Source organism: Megalobrama amblycephala, linkage group LG2 (assembly GCF_018812025.1).
Source record: "Megalobrama amblycephala isolate DHTTF-2021 linkage group LG2, ASM1881202v1, whole genome shotgun sequence".
Lineage (NCBI taxonomy): Eukaryota > Metazoa > Chordata > Actinopteri > Cypriniformes > Xenocyprididae > Megalobrama > Megalobrama amblycephala.
In genome coordinates, this window is record NC_063045.1 from 45,742,038 (window position 1) to 45,757,188 (window position 15,151).

The 15,151-nt window shown below is 36.9% G+C and overlaps 2 protein-coding genes across 2 annotated transcripts; one reads left to right on the plus strand and one right to left on the minus strand.

The window, feature by feature from the left end:
• Positions 1–71: 71 nt before the first annotated feature.
• On the minus strand, positions 72–3,288 carry fgl1b (fibrinogen like 1B). Its single transcript, XM_048178848.1, is given in 9 exon segments — positions 72–581; positions 667–857; positions 995–1,083; positions 1,166–1,263; positions 1,382–1,430; positions 1,433–1,540; positions 1,855–2,086; positions 2,179–2,418; positions 3,149–3,288. Coding segments are annotated over 8 exon segments (1,014 nt in total). The 5' UTR covers positions 2,242–2,418; positions 3,149–3,288; the 3' UTR covers positions 72–397.
• Positions 3,267–13,913, plus strand: tpte (transmembrane phosphatase with tensin homology). Its single transcript, XM_048178841.1, has 20 exons — positions 3,267–3,329; positions 3,467–3,544; positions 3,695–3,771; positions 4,006–4,083; positions 4,162–4,209; positions 4,371–4,532; positions 4,901–5,020; positions 5,115–5,214; positions 8,464–8,527; positions 8,724–8,788; positions 8,908–8,968; positions 9,103–9,184; positions 9,310–9,398; positions 9,481–9,542; positions 9,625–9,705; positions 9,811–9,916; positions 12,577–12,674; positions 12,874–12,969; positions 13,061–13,131; positions 13,238–13,913. The coding sequence occupies exons 3-20, from the start codon at positions 3,722–3,724 to the stop codon at positions 13,338–13,340; spliced, it is 1,536 nt and encodes a 511-aa protein (XP_048034798.1). The 5' UTR covers positions 3,267–3,329; positions 3,467–3,544; positions 3,695–3,721; the 3' UTR covers positions 13,341–13,913.
• Positions 13,914–15,151: the final 1,238 nt, after the last annotated feature.

Here is a 15,151-nt window from a genome sequence, read left to right on the forward strand (position 1 = left end):
TTTTACTGTTGCCCATGCTAAAGATACACTACTAAAATAGTTTGATACATAATCTCAATCAAGACTTTCAGTATGTTTAGATGCTTCTTTATTATGGTACAGATATTTTGTACCAGGAGTGTTATATGAATGCATGCATGATTATATTTACCGTTTTACACAGAATAATATAGTATTTTGATTAATATCATATCATAATCACAATATTTTGTAAAGATAAGCCAATGTACTCATTGAATCGACCGAGATCAGTTACTTCCTTTGTCCCAATGAGATCCTTTCTTGCTTTATGGCAGTCCCGTGGTTGACAGAAAAGTTTAATAAACTACATTAAATCTTATAGTTAATACACTGTAAAACACACAAATGTGCATGATGAGAGTGTTCAGCCACCTTGCTACTCAATGGGTCCTCCTCCACTCCCTACATTGTCCATGTAGGAGCTGGGTCGGACCTTCATGGCTGTGTGTCTGAGAGAGTACCACAGTCCTCTCCATGTGCCCCAAACCACACCATTATCATATTTGGCTTTGTATTCTCCACCTCTGTAAAACTTCCCATTAAGATTGGCAGCATGACACCTGTAATTAAGCAACAGGTAACATTAAACAGGGTGTTTAGTGTACAAAATGCTGTACATAAAATTCAGAAAGCACTCAGCATCACCTGTTATACCACCAGCCTCCCCTGTTCTCAACAGCACAGCTTCCCTGCAGGTAGCGATCGTGATCTTGGTCCCGGGTGCTGAATTGCATGCCATTATGAGAGGCTGACCATTGCTCCACCATATTGGCTCCTCCAGACAGGGCATCTCCTGCCTGACCACTGTACATCCCATAGTGCAGCCTATATTTATCCTGAGGATAGAGGAGGAATGATTTGAGCAGAGAGGAACATGTGATGGAATAGGAGACTTTTCATCCCTATGAATTTCTTCACAAAACCTGTGAGGCTGGAATTAAAGTATTAATGGTAGGAACAAAAATCAACTTACTTTTTCATCTGATACTCTGAAGTTGTCGTACATGGCGTATGATCTCCCTCCTTTCCAGTCTATCAGTTCAATTTTCATCGTATGTTCACCTTAAGAGGATTTAGAAAATATTATTGTAGAGCAGAAAAGCAGAAGTGATAAAGTCATGCCTCGTAAATTCATGCCTCTTACCATCGCTGAGCAGGGCATGAATATGATCATTGCCAAGCCAGAATTCATCTTTACTTGACTGGAAATTACCAAATCCATTTTTATAATCTTCCCACTTTCTGTGAAATGATAGAATGGTGATTTGACCATCATAGGTGTAAATGTAAGAACAAAAAACATTCAGCAAAAACATTCATTATTACATAGCCATTGAATATGACTGTGGATTAGACCTACCTGTCGAAATCAACTTTCCCATTGATCCGTTTCTGAATCACAGTCCACCCCCACCATCATCCATATCACAGTACACAAGGAACGGTTCAAATGACGGTTTGGGTTTAATCCTGTAGAATCCACTTCTTGGTTTTAGTCTGTCATATAACTCAGAACAATCTATTGGACATGTAAATTACAGAAGTATTAATAAAATGATTGGCTTTCTTCCATCAAACACATATTATTGAAGCTTTAACCCTCTGTTTATCACAAAGGCATGTACTTTTCTGTTCCATCTGTACGTCAGTTTAACCCCAGCAATAACACAGTTAAATTGCAAGAAATTCAAAAAAAATGGACATGAGACCCCAAAATATGTTATTAACTTAACAATTTGTTCATAATCAGTTCCCATAAAATAATGAAAAGGTTTAATTATAAATAGCCTTGTATACATGTGTATTGGTTTCTTATAAGAGTGTAAAAATTACCTTTGTCATGAACTAATAATGAGCCTCCAGTACTTGGTAGGGTTGGTGAAGGTTCAGTGTTGTTTTCAGAGGTCTTGTCTTCCAGTGATAGTTCCAGGTTGGGAACCAGCCTGAACCGACGGTGAGCACGCAGATGCATAACTTTCCATTCCCCAATCAACAATTTATTTTTCAGCGTACGAATCTCTTCCTTGAGCTTTGATACCTCAGCTATTTGGCATTCTTCCTCTGCCTTGAAAAATAGACAACATGACTCAACATGTTATAGGTTATTTAATGTCGAGATACTGTAGTGCAAACATTCTGGTCAAAGAGTGAACTTACTGTGATTTGAAGTGATGTAAGAGCTTGAAACACCAAGATAAAAACCAGCCGTGGCATGATCATCTATTAATATTCTTTTAGTTTATTAAATATAAATGTATACAGAACGTGGTGTTCTCTCCTCTTCCAGATTATGTGTCAATGAAATGCCCTCCAGACTTCCATTTCTAATATTTATAGGCGCTGTTGGTTCCGCATGGTCCACATTAGTCTGTTCTCTGGGTCAGAATGATGCTGCATCTTCCCCCATTCCACACATACCAGAAGCAACAATGTAAAAAATGTTGTTTTCTTTATCATTTATGTGGAATTTCTGTTCCACATAAAAGACAATCTTCAATATTATGATTAGAAAGTGCAGTAGCTGGAATGCTTTTAAGATAGGCTATACTTATTATGGTGCTTTTGAGGCTTTACATTTAAGAATTCTGTATGTGTTCTACGCAAGGAATAGTAATATGTGTGTTTGGAAAGACATGAGGGCGAGTAAATAATAAAACTGACGGAATTGTAATGATTGGATGTTCCTTTAATTCATACAGACGTCTTTTGGGGCTTTTAGCTTTTAATTAAATCATTACTTCGTCGTTTTACAAAGCTGATTTCACACAAAAAAATGTCCCCAAAGGACCTATTTTTGTGGTGATCTGGCTCCCAAGAAATAGAAAAAAACAAAACAAACAACAACATAAAAAGTCGACAGTAGAAGCACGCGCGTGTGCGCTCGCACACACACACTTTAATTAAAACCATATTTTAATAACACTACGAAGTTTAGTGATATCTAAGTGAGCCCTTTTGGTTTTTTTTAACACATTTTCGCTCGTCCACCTTGATTTTGTGTGATTGTTAACTTGTAAAACGCATGAGGAAGTTAAAAAACCGCTACGTCCGCAGCATAAGAGTGAAAAAGGGGCGGTGTGAAATGAATGTGAATGTGGATGGAAGACATAAGAAAACTATTGCTAACCTTTGAACCTCCTTCCTTTGTTATCGCAGAAAATCACGGGACAGTCACTGCTCGTAAAGACAGTCATGGAGACATGAGACAGAAAGACTGTTTGAGGAATATGTGACTGCTCAGAGAGCAGAAAAACTGCGAGTCAAGCAAAGGGAAGGAAAACAATTTTCCCGGATGCGCTTTCTGTCTGGTTTGTATCGGTTTTCCCAATTCTGGCATTCCTTTGCTTTGATATTGTTCAGATCGGAACAAACAATTGCTTGTTATATTACATTATGCGGATTTGATTTGGGGCTTCATGGTTGATTTAGAAACCTTGTGTTGCAGAAAACTTGTGATTCATGGGATATTAATCAGAAAAATCTCTTAATCCACATCCGAAACCTTAAATTTGGGCTCTCTAAGGTAAGTACATATTTTGTCATGTTTGTTAGTTAGACCTGTCTGCTTTATTTCTTAATGTCATTTGATTGATTATTCATATTTGTTGATTATATACCAGCTTTAACTAAATTAAAGTTCCTTTACAATGTTTGATTTCTTGGACTTTTTCAGATAGAAACTCTGAACTTTCCTGTAAAAATGACATCTGTGCATTTTAACCCTGGGTTAGATTCCAAGGAAGTTAATGGGTAAGTGAATAACATTCAATTAAAGTTACTAACACTTAACCAGAATCATGACCTTTACTCCCCCAACTTTAAATGAGTAATTCGACACTACTCACAGCTCCCAAAATCACATGATTTGTTTACCAAATGATAAGAGACATTGGGACATTTTATTGTATTTATCAATACATTTTTAAAAAGATGATCCAAACAGTATGTTGTATTGTTTTTTACTATGTCTCTATGTTGGAGCAGTAATGGGGTGAAAGAAGAGGCAGAGGTGCAGATCGATGATGGAAAGGAAGAGAGTGAGGATCCAGACACCATGTACCAGTAAGTAAGCTTCTAATTTGTTGGCAATCTTGAGATTAATGTTCTTATGTCTCATTCTGTATTTGATTTATTTTGCAGTCGTGTCCGGAAAATTATAGCTCCTGTTGTGATGTCCTTTGGTTTTCGGTGAGTGGGATCATTTCATTTCAGAGTGTCACATAAAGAGGCTTCCAGGACCTAGAAAATCCTATAATAATGTACTTGTGATCTTTTTTACTTTATCCCCAAAAATAGATTTTAGACTATATTTTAATAATATAACAGGCAACTTCTGTTCTCATTTGCAGTGTTTTTGGCCTAGTACTGATCATCGTAGACATTATTCTGGTCATTGTGGACTTGTCCCTCTCCAACAAGAGTCGTGATGTTGGAAGTGCACTGGAGGCTGTTTCTCTTGTCATTTCCTTCTTTTTCCTTATTGATGTGCTGCTTCGCGTCTATGTGGAGGGGTTAGTAGTTTTTTCGAAATAATTTTGCAAACTTTTAGTCAGCACTTTCGTTATGCATCACTTTATCTGAACATCATTTACAAAATGCGTAAGGCTTACAACAACCAATAGTCACTCATGACAGGAAACGATCTACAGGAAACACATTTCCTGGCACTTTCTGTTTTTCCAAAAATGAGTTTTATCTCGCTGGAACAATTTCCTAGAGCTCAAGCACAAAAATAAATTAAGTAATCCACAAGCTCTGCATTAATAACGATTATATATGAGTGTTATCAAAACCTGGTACAAAGGTACAATTTTACATATTCAGGATCTATTCTATAGCAGTCTTTGATAAACTATTTATAAATCATCTTCTTTTTCAGATTCAAAGTGTATTTCAGCTCAAAACTGAACATAATAGATGCTTTTATTGTGGCCATTACCCTGGTGGTCACCATGATCTACGCATTCTCTGATCTCTCAGGAGCCAGCCTGATTCCCAGGTACACCAGATTTAATGGAAAACAGTCATGTTTGATGCTCACTTTTCATCCAATATTATATAAATGTAACAATGTTAATATCATGTGTTTGCAGGGTGGTCACGTTCCTGAGATCTCTGAGGATATTGATTCTGGTACGTATCTTCAGACTGGCATCACAGAAGAAAGAGCTTGAAAAGGTCACAAGGAGAATGGTGAGTGACATAAACGCAAAGAAAATGGTCTCATTTTGTGGTGTGGTCATCATAATAACAGTGATTGTATCTTTACAGCCAATCAGATTGTGTGATTTCTGTCTGTTTCTATCTTTTTGTCCATTTATATAGGCTATACTTGCCATTCCCCTTTTATTCTTTTTAATCAGTTTTAACTAGTTTTTTTCCCCCACTTGTTTTTGTTGTTTAAAAAAAAGAAAATAAAGTTGCCAGCCCCCGCCAGCATTTTTGACCATTTTCACAAAATGTTCATGGCCCACAGAATATTTTATTGAATGAATAATTGAACATGCAGCATATCAAAAGAAGAAACACAGCCTCTGCTTTTAAATAACAACAACAACAAAGATTTTGTTCTAGGTTTATGCATTCTTTTTTTTTTTTATCAACACTTGAATGTGGGCAAGTTTCATTAAAAAAAAAAAAAAAAAAAAAACTGAGAAAATTGCTTTTTTTCTCTCTCTCCCAAAGACTACAACGTGCATAAGCAATGCTTTTATCACGTGTTTCTGCTACTTTTTTGCCTGTGTTTTGATCTGGAGAGTCTCTACTTTTTCAGAAGTTGCGTAATAGCTCCCCCTACCATATAATGGTGAAAACATGGAAAGTAGGAAAATTCCGTCAATGACGGGGAGTTAAAATTAAAGTGCCCCAATTATGCTATTTAAAGGGATACTCCACCGTTTTTTCATATTAAACTATGTTATTCCCTTAACTAAGACGAGTTGATACATACCTGTCTCGTCTCAGTGCGTGCACTAAATCGCTCTGTCTTGCGGCGAAACTTTGTTAGCACTTAGCTTAGCCCAGTTCATTCAATAGGGGCCAAGCAGAGAAGCTACCAAACACCTCCACGTTTTCCCTATTTAAATACAGTTACTCGAGTAGTGTAACTCGACCTAGGACGGTGACACAAAACAAAACGTTGCGCTTTTCTAAACGTGTAAAATGGATAACTATATTGTATGGCGGAATACCATAGCAAGTGCTCTGGAGCACTTTGACTTGGCGCAGTAATATCTTCACTCGTGAAAAGTCCTCTCACCGGCCCCCGCTCTCATTTCCGTCAGTAAAACCAACGTGACTTTTACCACCTGTGCTATTAGCAAACTGCAAGAGATCATTTGCAATGGCGGACTTTGTAGATGATTATGACTTGTTTGTAGCAGACCCAGAGCCATATTTGTTTGAACCCGAGTACACGGAGGAGGAATTAGCTCTTATGGACCGTGAGAGGGAAAAAAGATACGAACCAGAACAGACCGGAGCCGGCGAAAGAACACGGGCAAACAGCAAATGGTGGTGCAAGTGTGACTGTTGCGAACAGCAACGGTGTTTTTGGATTCTTGTTCAAAGCAGCTAACCAAGCTCTCCGCTGTATGTGGTGAGTTGGAATTCTGTGAAACATGACGGCACTATATACCTTCTCCTTGTTATCACAACCCTTTACGATGCACGTTATAACCATGATTGTCCACAAACTATCTTCCTACAACCTGATACTTCATCAACTCTGCTCAAACTATTACTACTGGTAAAAGTCACGTTGGTTCTATTGACGGAAATGAGAGGGAGCGGGGGCCGGTGAGAGGACTTTTCACGAGTGAAGATATTACTGCGCCAAGTCAAAGTGCTCCCGAGCACTTGCTATGGTATTCCGCCATACAATATAGTTATCCATTTTACACGCGCAACGTTTTGTTTTGTGTCACCGTCCTAGGTCGAGTTACACTACTCGAGTAACTGTATTTAAATAGGGAAAACGTGGAGGTGTTTGGTAGCTTCTCTGCTTGGCCCCTATTGAATGAACTGGGCTAAGCTAAGTGCTAACAAAGTTTCGCCGCAAGACAGAGCGATTTAGTGCACGCACTGAGACGAGACAGGTATGTATCAACTCGTCTTAGTTAAGGGAATAACATAGTTTAATATGAAAAAACGGTGGAGTATCCCTTTAAAGGTTCCCAATTTAGTTGTATCGGTGTTTCGTGCAGATGGATCTGCCGTTTTGAGAGCCTGAAACCGCTATTTTTTGAATCTGGGTCCCAGAGTGGATAAATCTGGAAACGACACCCTTGCGTTTTCATGTCTACAGCCAATCTGTATATTTTGTGAAACTATTATGTCATCACCCCACGTCTCGACCCTAGTCAGACACCGCTATGTCCCATGTTCCAAGTCTTCTTCTCTGTGTACCTATGTGGCAGAATTACAGCTCCACATATTGGTCTGGCATGTATACTACATCGTTTTGAGTCAGTTTCAGTGGTTTCATGTCTACGCAGATGTTTCTTAAAGGTGCTACAGAGGATCTTTTCGTCGACTGAGAAACCAAAGACTGTTAGTGAGTTTTTGAAATGAGCGCATGCATAAGAACAACCTCCCTCCTTCATAGCTCATTTTGAGGGAACGCCTCCCAAAACTCATGAGTATTGGAACACGAGTGTTTGTTTACCACCGGCATTCGCTGTGTCGTGTTAGTGGATTCATTATGTTGGACTCACCGCAGGTAACTCATAATCTGCAGTTGTTACTCCTGACAAAAACATTGCATGCGGCGCCTGTAGAGTGTGGAAAGTTACTGGAGTGCGCAGCCGCGCACGTCTCTCACAAGGAACGTCATGGCAGTGATTGACAAGCCAGAGGGCCAATCGTTTACGCGATGATCGTGTAAACGATTGGCTGATGTTTTTAAGGCCCTACCTCGTGCACAGATGATGTATATTAATATTATAACTTTCAGTGCACCTAATAAATAGTCTTTTATCAGTTAGTAAAGAGTGTTTCAAGTAATATTGCAAAAATGTATAAAACAAAACATCCTCTGTAGCACCTTTAAGATGAAGCCGTATATGGATTTTTATTTTTTTTTTAGAACGAGGAAAAAAAAATGATTTGTGTGGATGTGGCCTTAGTTTTGAAGGTCTCCTACTATTGGTTTACATACATCCAAAAAACACTTTAATTTTCCCATATTATACATTGCAGCATCATGTCTTTTCTCACAGTCTCTGAAACTGTTCAATCAAGGATTCAGCCTCTCTAAACCCCTCCTTTTTGAGAGCAGCTTCTGCTCTGATTGGTCACATTGGCCTAGTCTGTTGTGATTGGTCTATCACTTACAGCGCATGACAGAAACCAAACGCCCATTACCATATACATTACCGGGCTATTTAAACTTATTGTTTGAAATTTTCTACATAAATAAACTTAACATAATAATTTTCACAGGTGTCCGAGAACAAAAGACGGTACCAAAAAGATGGGTTTGATCTTGACCTCACATATGTCACAGGTTTGGTTGCTTTTTATTTTAGTCAGCAGAAATCTAGTCATTTCTTCTCAATGTTTTGTTTTTTTTGTCTCTGGTTATTTATTTTGCATCAGATATACCTTTTTAAATTCATTTGACACATAAACATAACATTAAAATCAAGTAATTTCCAAAACCAAAGTGATTTTGTCATTGATAGTGTCTTATCTCTCTTCAGAAAGAGTCATTGCCATGTCTTTTCCATCTTCTGGGAAGCAGGCACTCTATAGGAACCCCATCAGAGTATGTTACCAACATATAACACAAATGTTTAAGAACATTTTAATTAGATGTAAAAGAGTTCAGATGTTTTAATTGTTCTAAAAACACTGTATGATCAATATGTGAATGACACATTTTAGGAGGTCGCTAGATTCCTGGACACCAAACATCTGGATCACTACAAGGTGTTTAATCTCTGTAGTGAGTAGATGCTTCTCTTCATGAATTTCATCAGATTACTTTACCTTGATTACCAGTAATGTTAACCTCACATCATTTCCTTTGTTTCTAAAAGGCATGATAACAATGGTGGCCAATCTGATTTCTTGTTTCAGGTGAGAAGGGTTACGATCCACAGTTCTTTCACTATCGAGTGGAGCGTGTTATGATAGATGACCATAACGTACCATCACTCGAGTAAGAAAGCTCACCACAACTGAACATCAGAACATGTTGCTGACGTGGCAAATCTAGTTTTCAGAAAGCATGTTGTCATGAATCTCTACAAGAGGTGTATTGAACTCTGTCTGTTCTCCTGTCAGTGATATGCTGCGGTACACAGCCTGTGTTAGGGAGTGGATGGCGGCAGACTCTAGGAATGTGATTGCCATCCATTGCAAAGGAGGAAAAGGTCTGTTTTTTTATGGTGTTTCAATGCTGTATGTAAATACAGTCTATCTGAAATGTTAAATGGATTGGATTTTGTTCAACAGGGCGGACTGGGACGATGGTGTGCACATGGCTTATCGACAGCGACCAGTTTGAGAGTGCGCAGGTACAATCTGGTCATGAATGTTGACATGTAGAGCCTTTCTCATCCAAGACTGTATTCAAATTTTCTTTAAACCATCTTACAGGAGAGTTTGGACTACTTTGGTGAGAGACGGACTGATAAAAGCATGAGTTCGAAGTTCCAGGGCGTTGAAACTCCCTCTCAGGTGAGTGAAACTATATTAGAAGCCAATTTGGAGCCAGCGAATGTATATAATCATCCTGTTTTTTTAAATTGATATATGTCCTGTTTTTATTTTTTGTACTTGTAGAGCAGGTACGTTGGTTATTATGAGATCATGAAGAATCAATACAACCGTCAGCTACCACCCCAGAAGAGCCTGAAAATAAAGAGCATTCGAATCCACTCCATCGCAGGTCAGACACAGCCATTGTGCATATATATATAATGTGTGTGTGTGTATATGTGTATCACACGTCATTTTATAATACTTTATAATGCTATTTATAAAAAAAAATAAAAATAAAATCAGTCATGACAACTCTCGGGATAGTTTGTAAAGCATTTTATAAATGTAAATAGAATGTTTTGATTTGGTCTTGGTGGACTAGATCTGCTACGCTGCTGCTGCTGAGCATGACTTGCTTCTGCTGAAAGCTCAGAACATAAAATTACAGGAAATGCTGCTGCTAGAGAGGGGAGACCCCCTGTAGTAGATCTAGGCAGGGTGAGGGCAAGAGTAAGAATTTGCACAGCGCAGAGATTGCATTCATTTGGATGCGCTGTGGTTATAAAGGGAAATGGTAATGGACACATAAAATTGATTGGCTGTGAATGTTACATTAAACAAACCAATCAGAATGCAAATAGTTTCATGGCTGAACTATACATATGTCTGTCTATCTATCTACAGCAGTGGTTTTCATTTAAACCATGGAACCCACATTTTTCCATGGTCATTAGGCCACAACCCAATTTCTTCGAAAATTGACCTAAAAATTAAAAATATATATATGCAAAAATGGTTGACACACACAAGTTCTGTCCCACTTTACTTAAAGGGATACTTCACCTAAAAATGAAAATTTTGTCATCATTTACTCACCCTCAAGTTGTTCCAAACCTATATACATTTCTTTGTTCTGCTGTACACAAAGGAAGATATTTGGAAGAATGTTTGTAACCAAGCAGAGGGGAAAAAATACTATGGTAGTCAATGGGGTCTAAGATCTGCTTGGTTAACAAACATTCTTCCAAATAACTTCCTTTGTGAATAGCAGAACAAAGAAATGTATACAGGTTTTAACAACTTGAGGGTGAGTAATAAATGATGACAGAATCATTTCATTTTTGGGTGAACTATCCCTTTAACACACATATGACTAATACTGATGAATAAACAGTATATGGTAAGGCTATTAAATGGCAGTCCCAAACTAGTTTTTGTTAATACAGTAAAGCTAGTAAGTTGGTATGAGCCACCACAGTTGTGGTGATAACACACAGTGAAAATTAATAGGTATTTTGTGGTTATGGAAATTACAGTTACCATGGCAAATACACAATACAAACATGAACTGTTAATGAAAGATATGGAAGCTGCTCTTGAATAGAATGAACTTCATACCTGCATGCAGCAAATGCATGCAGCTAACACACAAAGTACAAGTTATGTAATTTATTGGTACTTTTTGGTAATTTCATGACTAATTAATACCGTAACTATGATGTTGTATGCTCGTAATTTATTTTGCTCTTCATATAGTGAAGTGATATACAGCATGCGCCTCCGCATTTGCACGTGCAATTGAAGAGTACAGGCCACGCACACAGTATAATGTCTCAGAGGTCAGGAAAGGTAGTTTAAAAGGTAGAAAGAGAGACTTTTTCATTTGTAACATGCAGTGTTGGGTGTAATTAATTACTAAGTAATCTAATTACTGTAATTTATTTACTTTTCTATTGAAAAAATAAGGGATTATTTTTTCTGTAGTTTAATTAGTTACTTTTGATGTAATTGCATTAAATACTGTATAGACTATCTATATAAAACAATAGTGGACTCAAAATTTTATATAAAAATGTATTTTTATGTAAACTTCTCCCTTTAAATACTCAAGAATAATTTATGCAACTGTATAATGTTTATTTGAAAGAATCAAAAGTGCAGTTTCTAACTGGTCGAGGTTGATATGGGATTTAGAAAGTAAAAAATAATCCAATACTTTTTAGAGAGAGTAATTAGTCCATAATCTAATTACACTGTTGAAGATGTAATCAGTAGCTAGTAATTAATTACTTTTTTAGATTAACTTACCCAATACCGGTAACAAGTTATGAAAATAAGAATAATGACGCTGACATATAGCCTGACAACATCTCATCTGACCACAGATACTGAATCAGGACAATGTGTTTTTCTCAGGCACGCACTTAAACTGTGTCTGACAGAAGAGTCAACAGCTTTCATGCACGATTGAGAAAAAAACATGTTGTAGTTGTTTCTTTGACTGCACACTCCGCCAGTTGAGACAAACTGATCTACGGTATATAAAATAATAGCATATATTGAATATGAAATAATATACTGAATTTGAATATAAAATATAATATATAGTGCTGACAAACGATTAATCACGATTAATCGCATCCAAAAAAAGTTTTTTACATAATGTGTGTACAACATAATGTGTATAATTGTGTATATATAAATACACACATATAAATAAATATATATATATATATAGTACACACAAAGCTAACTTATTTTGGATGTGATTAATTGTTTGACAGCACTAATATCATATATTGAATTTGAATATATAAAAATAATCAAATCAGTATATTCATATATATATTAAAATGTACTGTGTGTGTGTGTGTGTCTATATATAATATGTAAAATTATATATGTATAATTATATATATATTGGAATTTTACATATTGCATATATTTGTATTAATATTAAACTATATTTTAATGCTACACAACTTGAATTCAGTAAATATTAAGTAAACAAAGCAAAAACTATTGTATAAAAGCAGTGTAATTTCCACATGACTGGTTGTTGTTCAGGTGTGGGGAAGGGTAATGGCAGTGACCTTAAGGTGAAGATCACAGTGAAGCGAGAGCTCGTCTTCCAGTGTGTTTGTGACAAACAGCAGAACTGTACAGTAAGTATGTATTGATGATTGATGTGTTAAATGAATTCATGTTTCTGTTCTCTACAGTAGGCTCCAAGGGTAAAGCTAGCAACTTGTGGCATACTAAACACTTACCTATGCACAATTCTTTGTAGGTTTCTATAATAGCTATCTTTCATTTCAGTCTGATTGTCCTGTCGTGTGTGTGTGTGTGTTTTGTTTTTTTCAGGTGTTTCCTGACACTGGTAATAATGCAGTGGTCATCAGTTTACAGGAAGGGCCTGTCGTGACTGGAGATGTGAAGGTCATGTTTGAGTCCAGTGCTGTAAGCCTCCACTATTTTTAGTATTTAATTGACCCATGTATTTTATGAAGTGCTATTGGCTTGAACCTAAACCCTTTTTCTCTCTGTCCAGGGTCTGCCAAAGGGTTACGAGGACTGTCCGTTCTATTTTTGGTTTAACACATCTTTTGTTGAGAACAACAGGTGGGGTTTTTTTCTTTTTTGTCAGTAGTTATGGGAATTTGTTTTTGTTTTTTTTGTCCTTCGAGAGCTCACTGAAATCTTTTGCACTGATGTTTTTGTGTTATAGACTGTATCTCTCGAGGGAGGAGCTGGACAATCCACACAAATCTAAGACCTGGGACATCTATAAGGAAGACTTCGGAGTGACAGTGTTATTCACAGACCCTTGAGGAGAACATTCTCTGACATTGGATGTGTTCACCATTTTTTTAGTTTCTTGTGAGAGGTGTACTTAAGAAAACCTACAAGCTAAAGCCAATGTAAACACTCCACATCAACCTACAGCTTTTTGAGATTTGAATGTGAATGCAATTTTTGTAAAAAAAAAAAAAAAAAAAAAAAAAAAAATTGCTCAGTACATTTCTTTTTCTTTTTGTTTTTACTGTGGTTCTATTTATGTTTGACTGAAGTTTAAAATTCTTTGAAGGAAATGATACCAATCAGGAGCATTTATATATCAAACACCCGCTTCCATGGAAAAAAAACGTAGGCCTATTACTTATTTCTTGAGTTTACATGATGTCATCAGGAATTATATACCGACCCCTAGTGGTTCTGTCCTGCACTGCATCCAGGTGTTGGGGAGTTTGACATGACAGAAAAACTATAGGTTTAAATAGAAAATATCCTTTTCTGGTTTGAGAAAGTTGTAAATTATTTAGAATAATTATATTGGATAAAACAGAGTTACAGTAGCCTTAAGAATTGTACATTTTACAGTTTCAAGTCAAATTTATTTATATAGCGCTTTTACAATTGGTAATTGTTTCAAAGCAGCTTTACATATTAGAAGCACAGAAAAAAGGGAAGTGGTTAAAAATAAGCTGTACAAACAAGCGTGGTAATATGTAACATATACAAGATGGTGCTACATTAAGCCAATGTCGGCTGACTCCCAGGGGTGGAAAAAACCCCCTAGGAGAAAAACCCAGCGTGCTAACACTGGGAAAAAAAGTCCTAGGAGGGAAAAAACCCCTTGGAAGATATATATAATATATGTAAATGGATATGGAGATCAAAATCTGAATTATACATTTTTATTATAGAGATTAAAAATAGATTATATATAAATATATGTAAGCGGATACGGGGATTAAAAATCTGAATTATAGATGCAGCCAGAACTGGATCTGTAGGCCCATTGTCTCCTGGGCTACGTTGTAGTCAGGTCCAGACACAGGTTCTCCATCTGATCTGGATACGGCCTGGATCCAGCACCCGGCAAACCTCAGGATAAGCAGAGAGACAGATATTAGCGTAGATGCCATTCTTATTCTGATGTACAGGTATATCTAGTGTTATAGGAAATGTTCTCGGTTCCGGCCGACCTAATTATTGCAGCGTAACAATCCTTTAACGGATTTGAAAAATGTTAATGTATTGATAATGTGTTATGTGTATGCAAGAGCATAGAGATGTGTTTTTAGTCTAGATTTAAACTGACAGAGTGTGTCTGCTTCCCGAACAATGCTAGGAAGATTGTTCCAGAGTTTAGGTGCTAAATAGGAAAAGGATCTGCCGCCTTCAGTTGATTTTGATATTCTGGGTATTATCAACTGGCCTGAATTCTGAGATCGCAATAAACGTGAAGGACTATAATGCATTAAGAGCTCACTTAGGTACTGGGGAGCTAAACCATTTAGAGCTTTATAAGTAAGTAGCAAGATTTTAAAATCTATACGATGTTTAATAGGGAGCCAATGTAATGTTGACAGAACTGGGCTAATATGGTCATACTTTCTGGTTCTAGTAAGAACTCTAGCTGCCGCATTTTGGACCAACTGTAGTCTGTTTAAAAGCCGAGCAGAACAACCACCCAGTAGAGCGTTACAATAATCTAGTCTTGAGGTCATGAATGCATGAACCAACTGTTCCGCATTTGTCATTGAGAGCATATGTCGTAATTTAGATATATTTTTTAGATGGAAGAAGGCGGTTTTACAGATACTAGAAACATGACTTTCAAATGAAAGATTGGTAT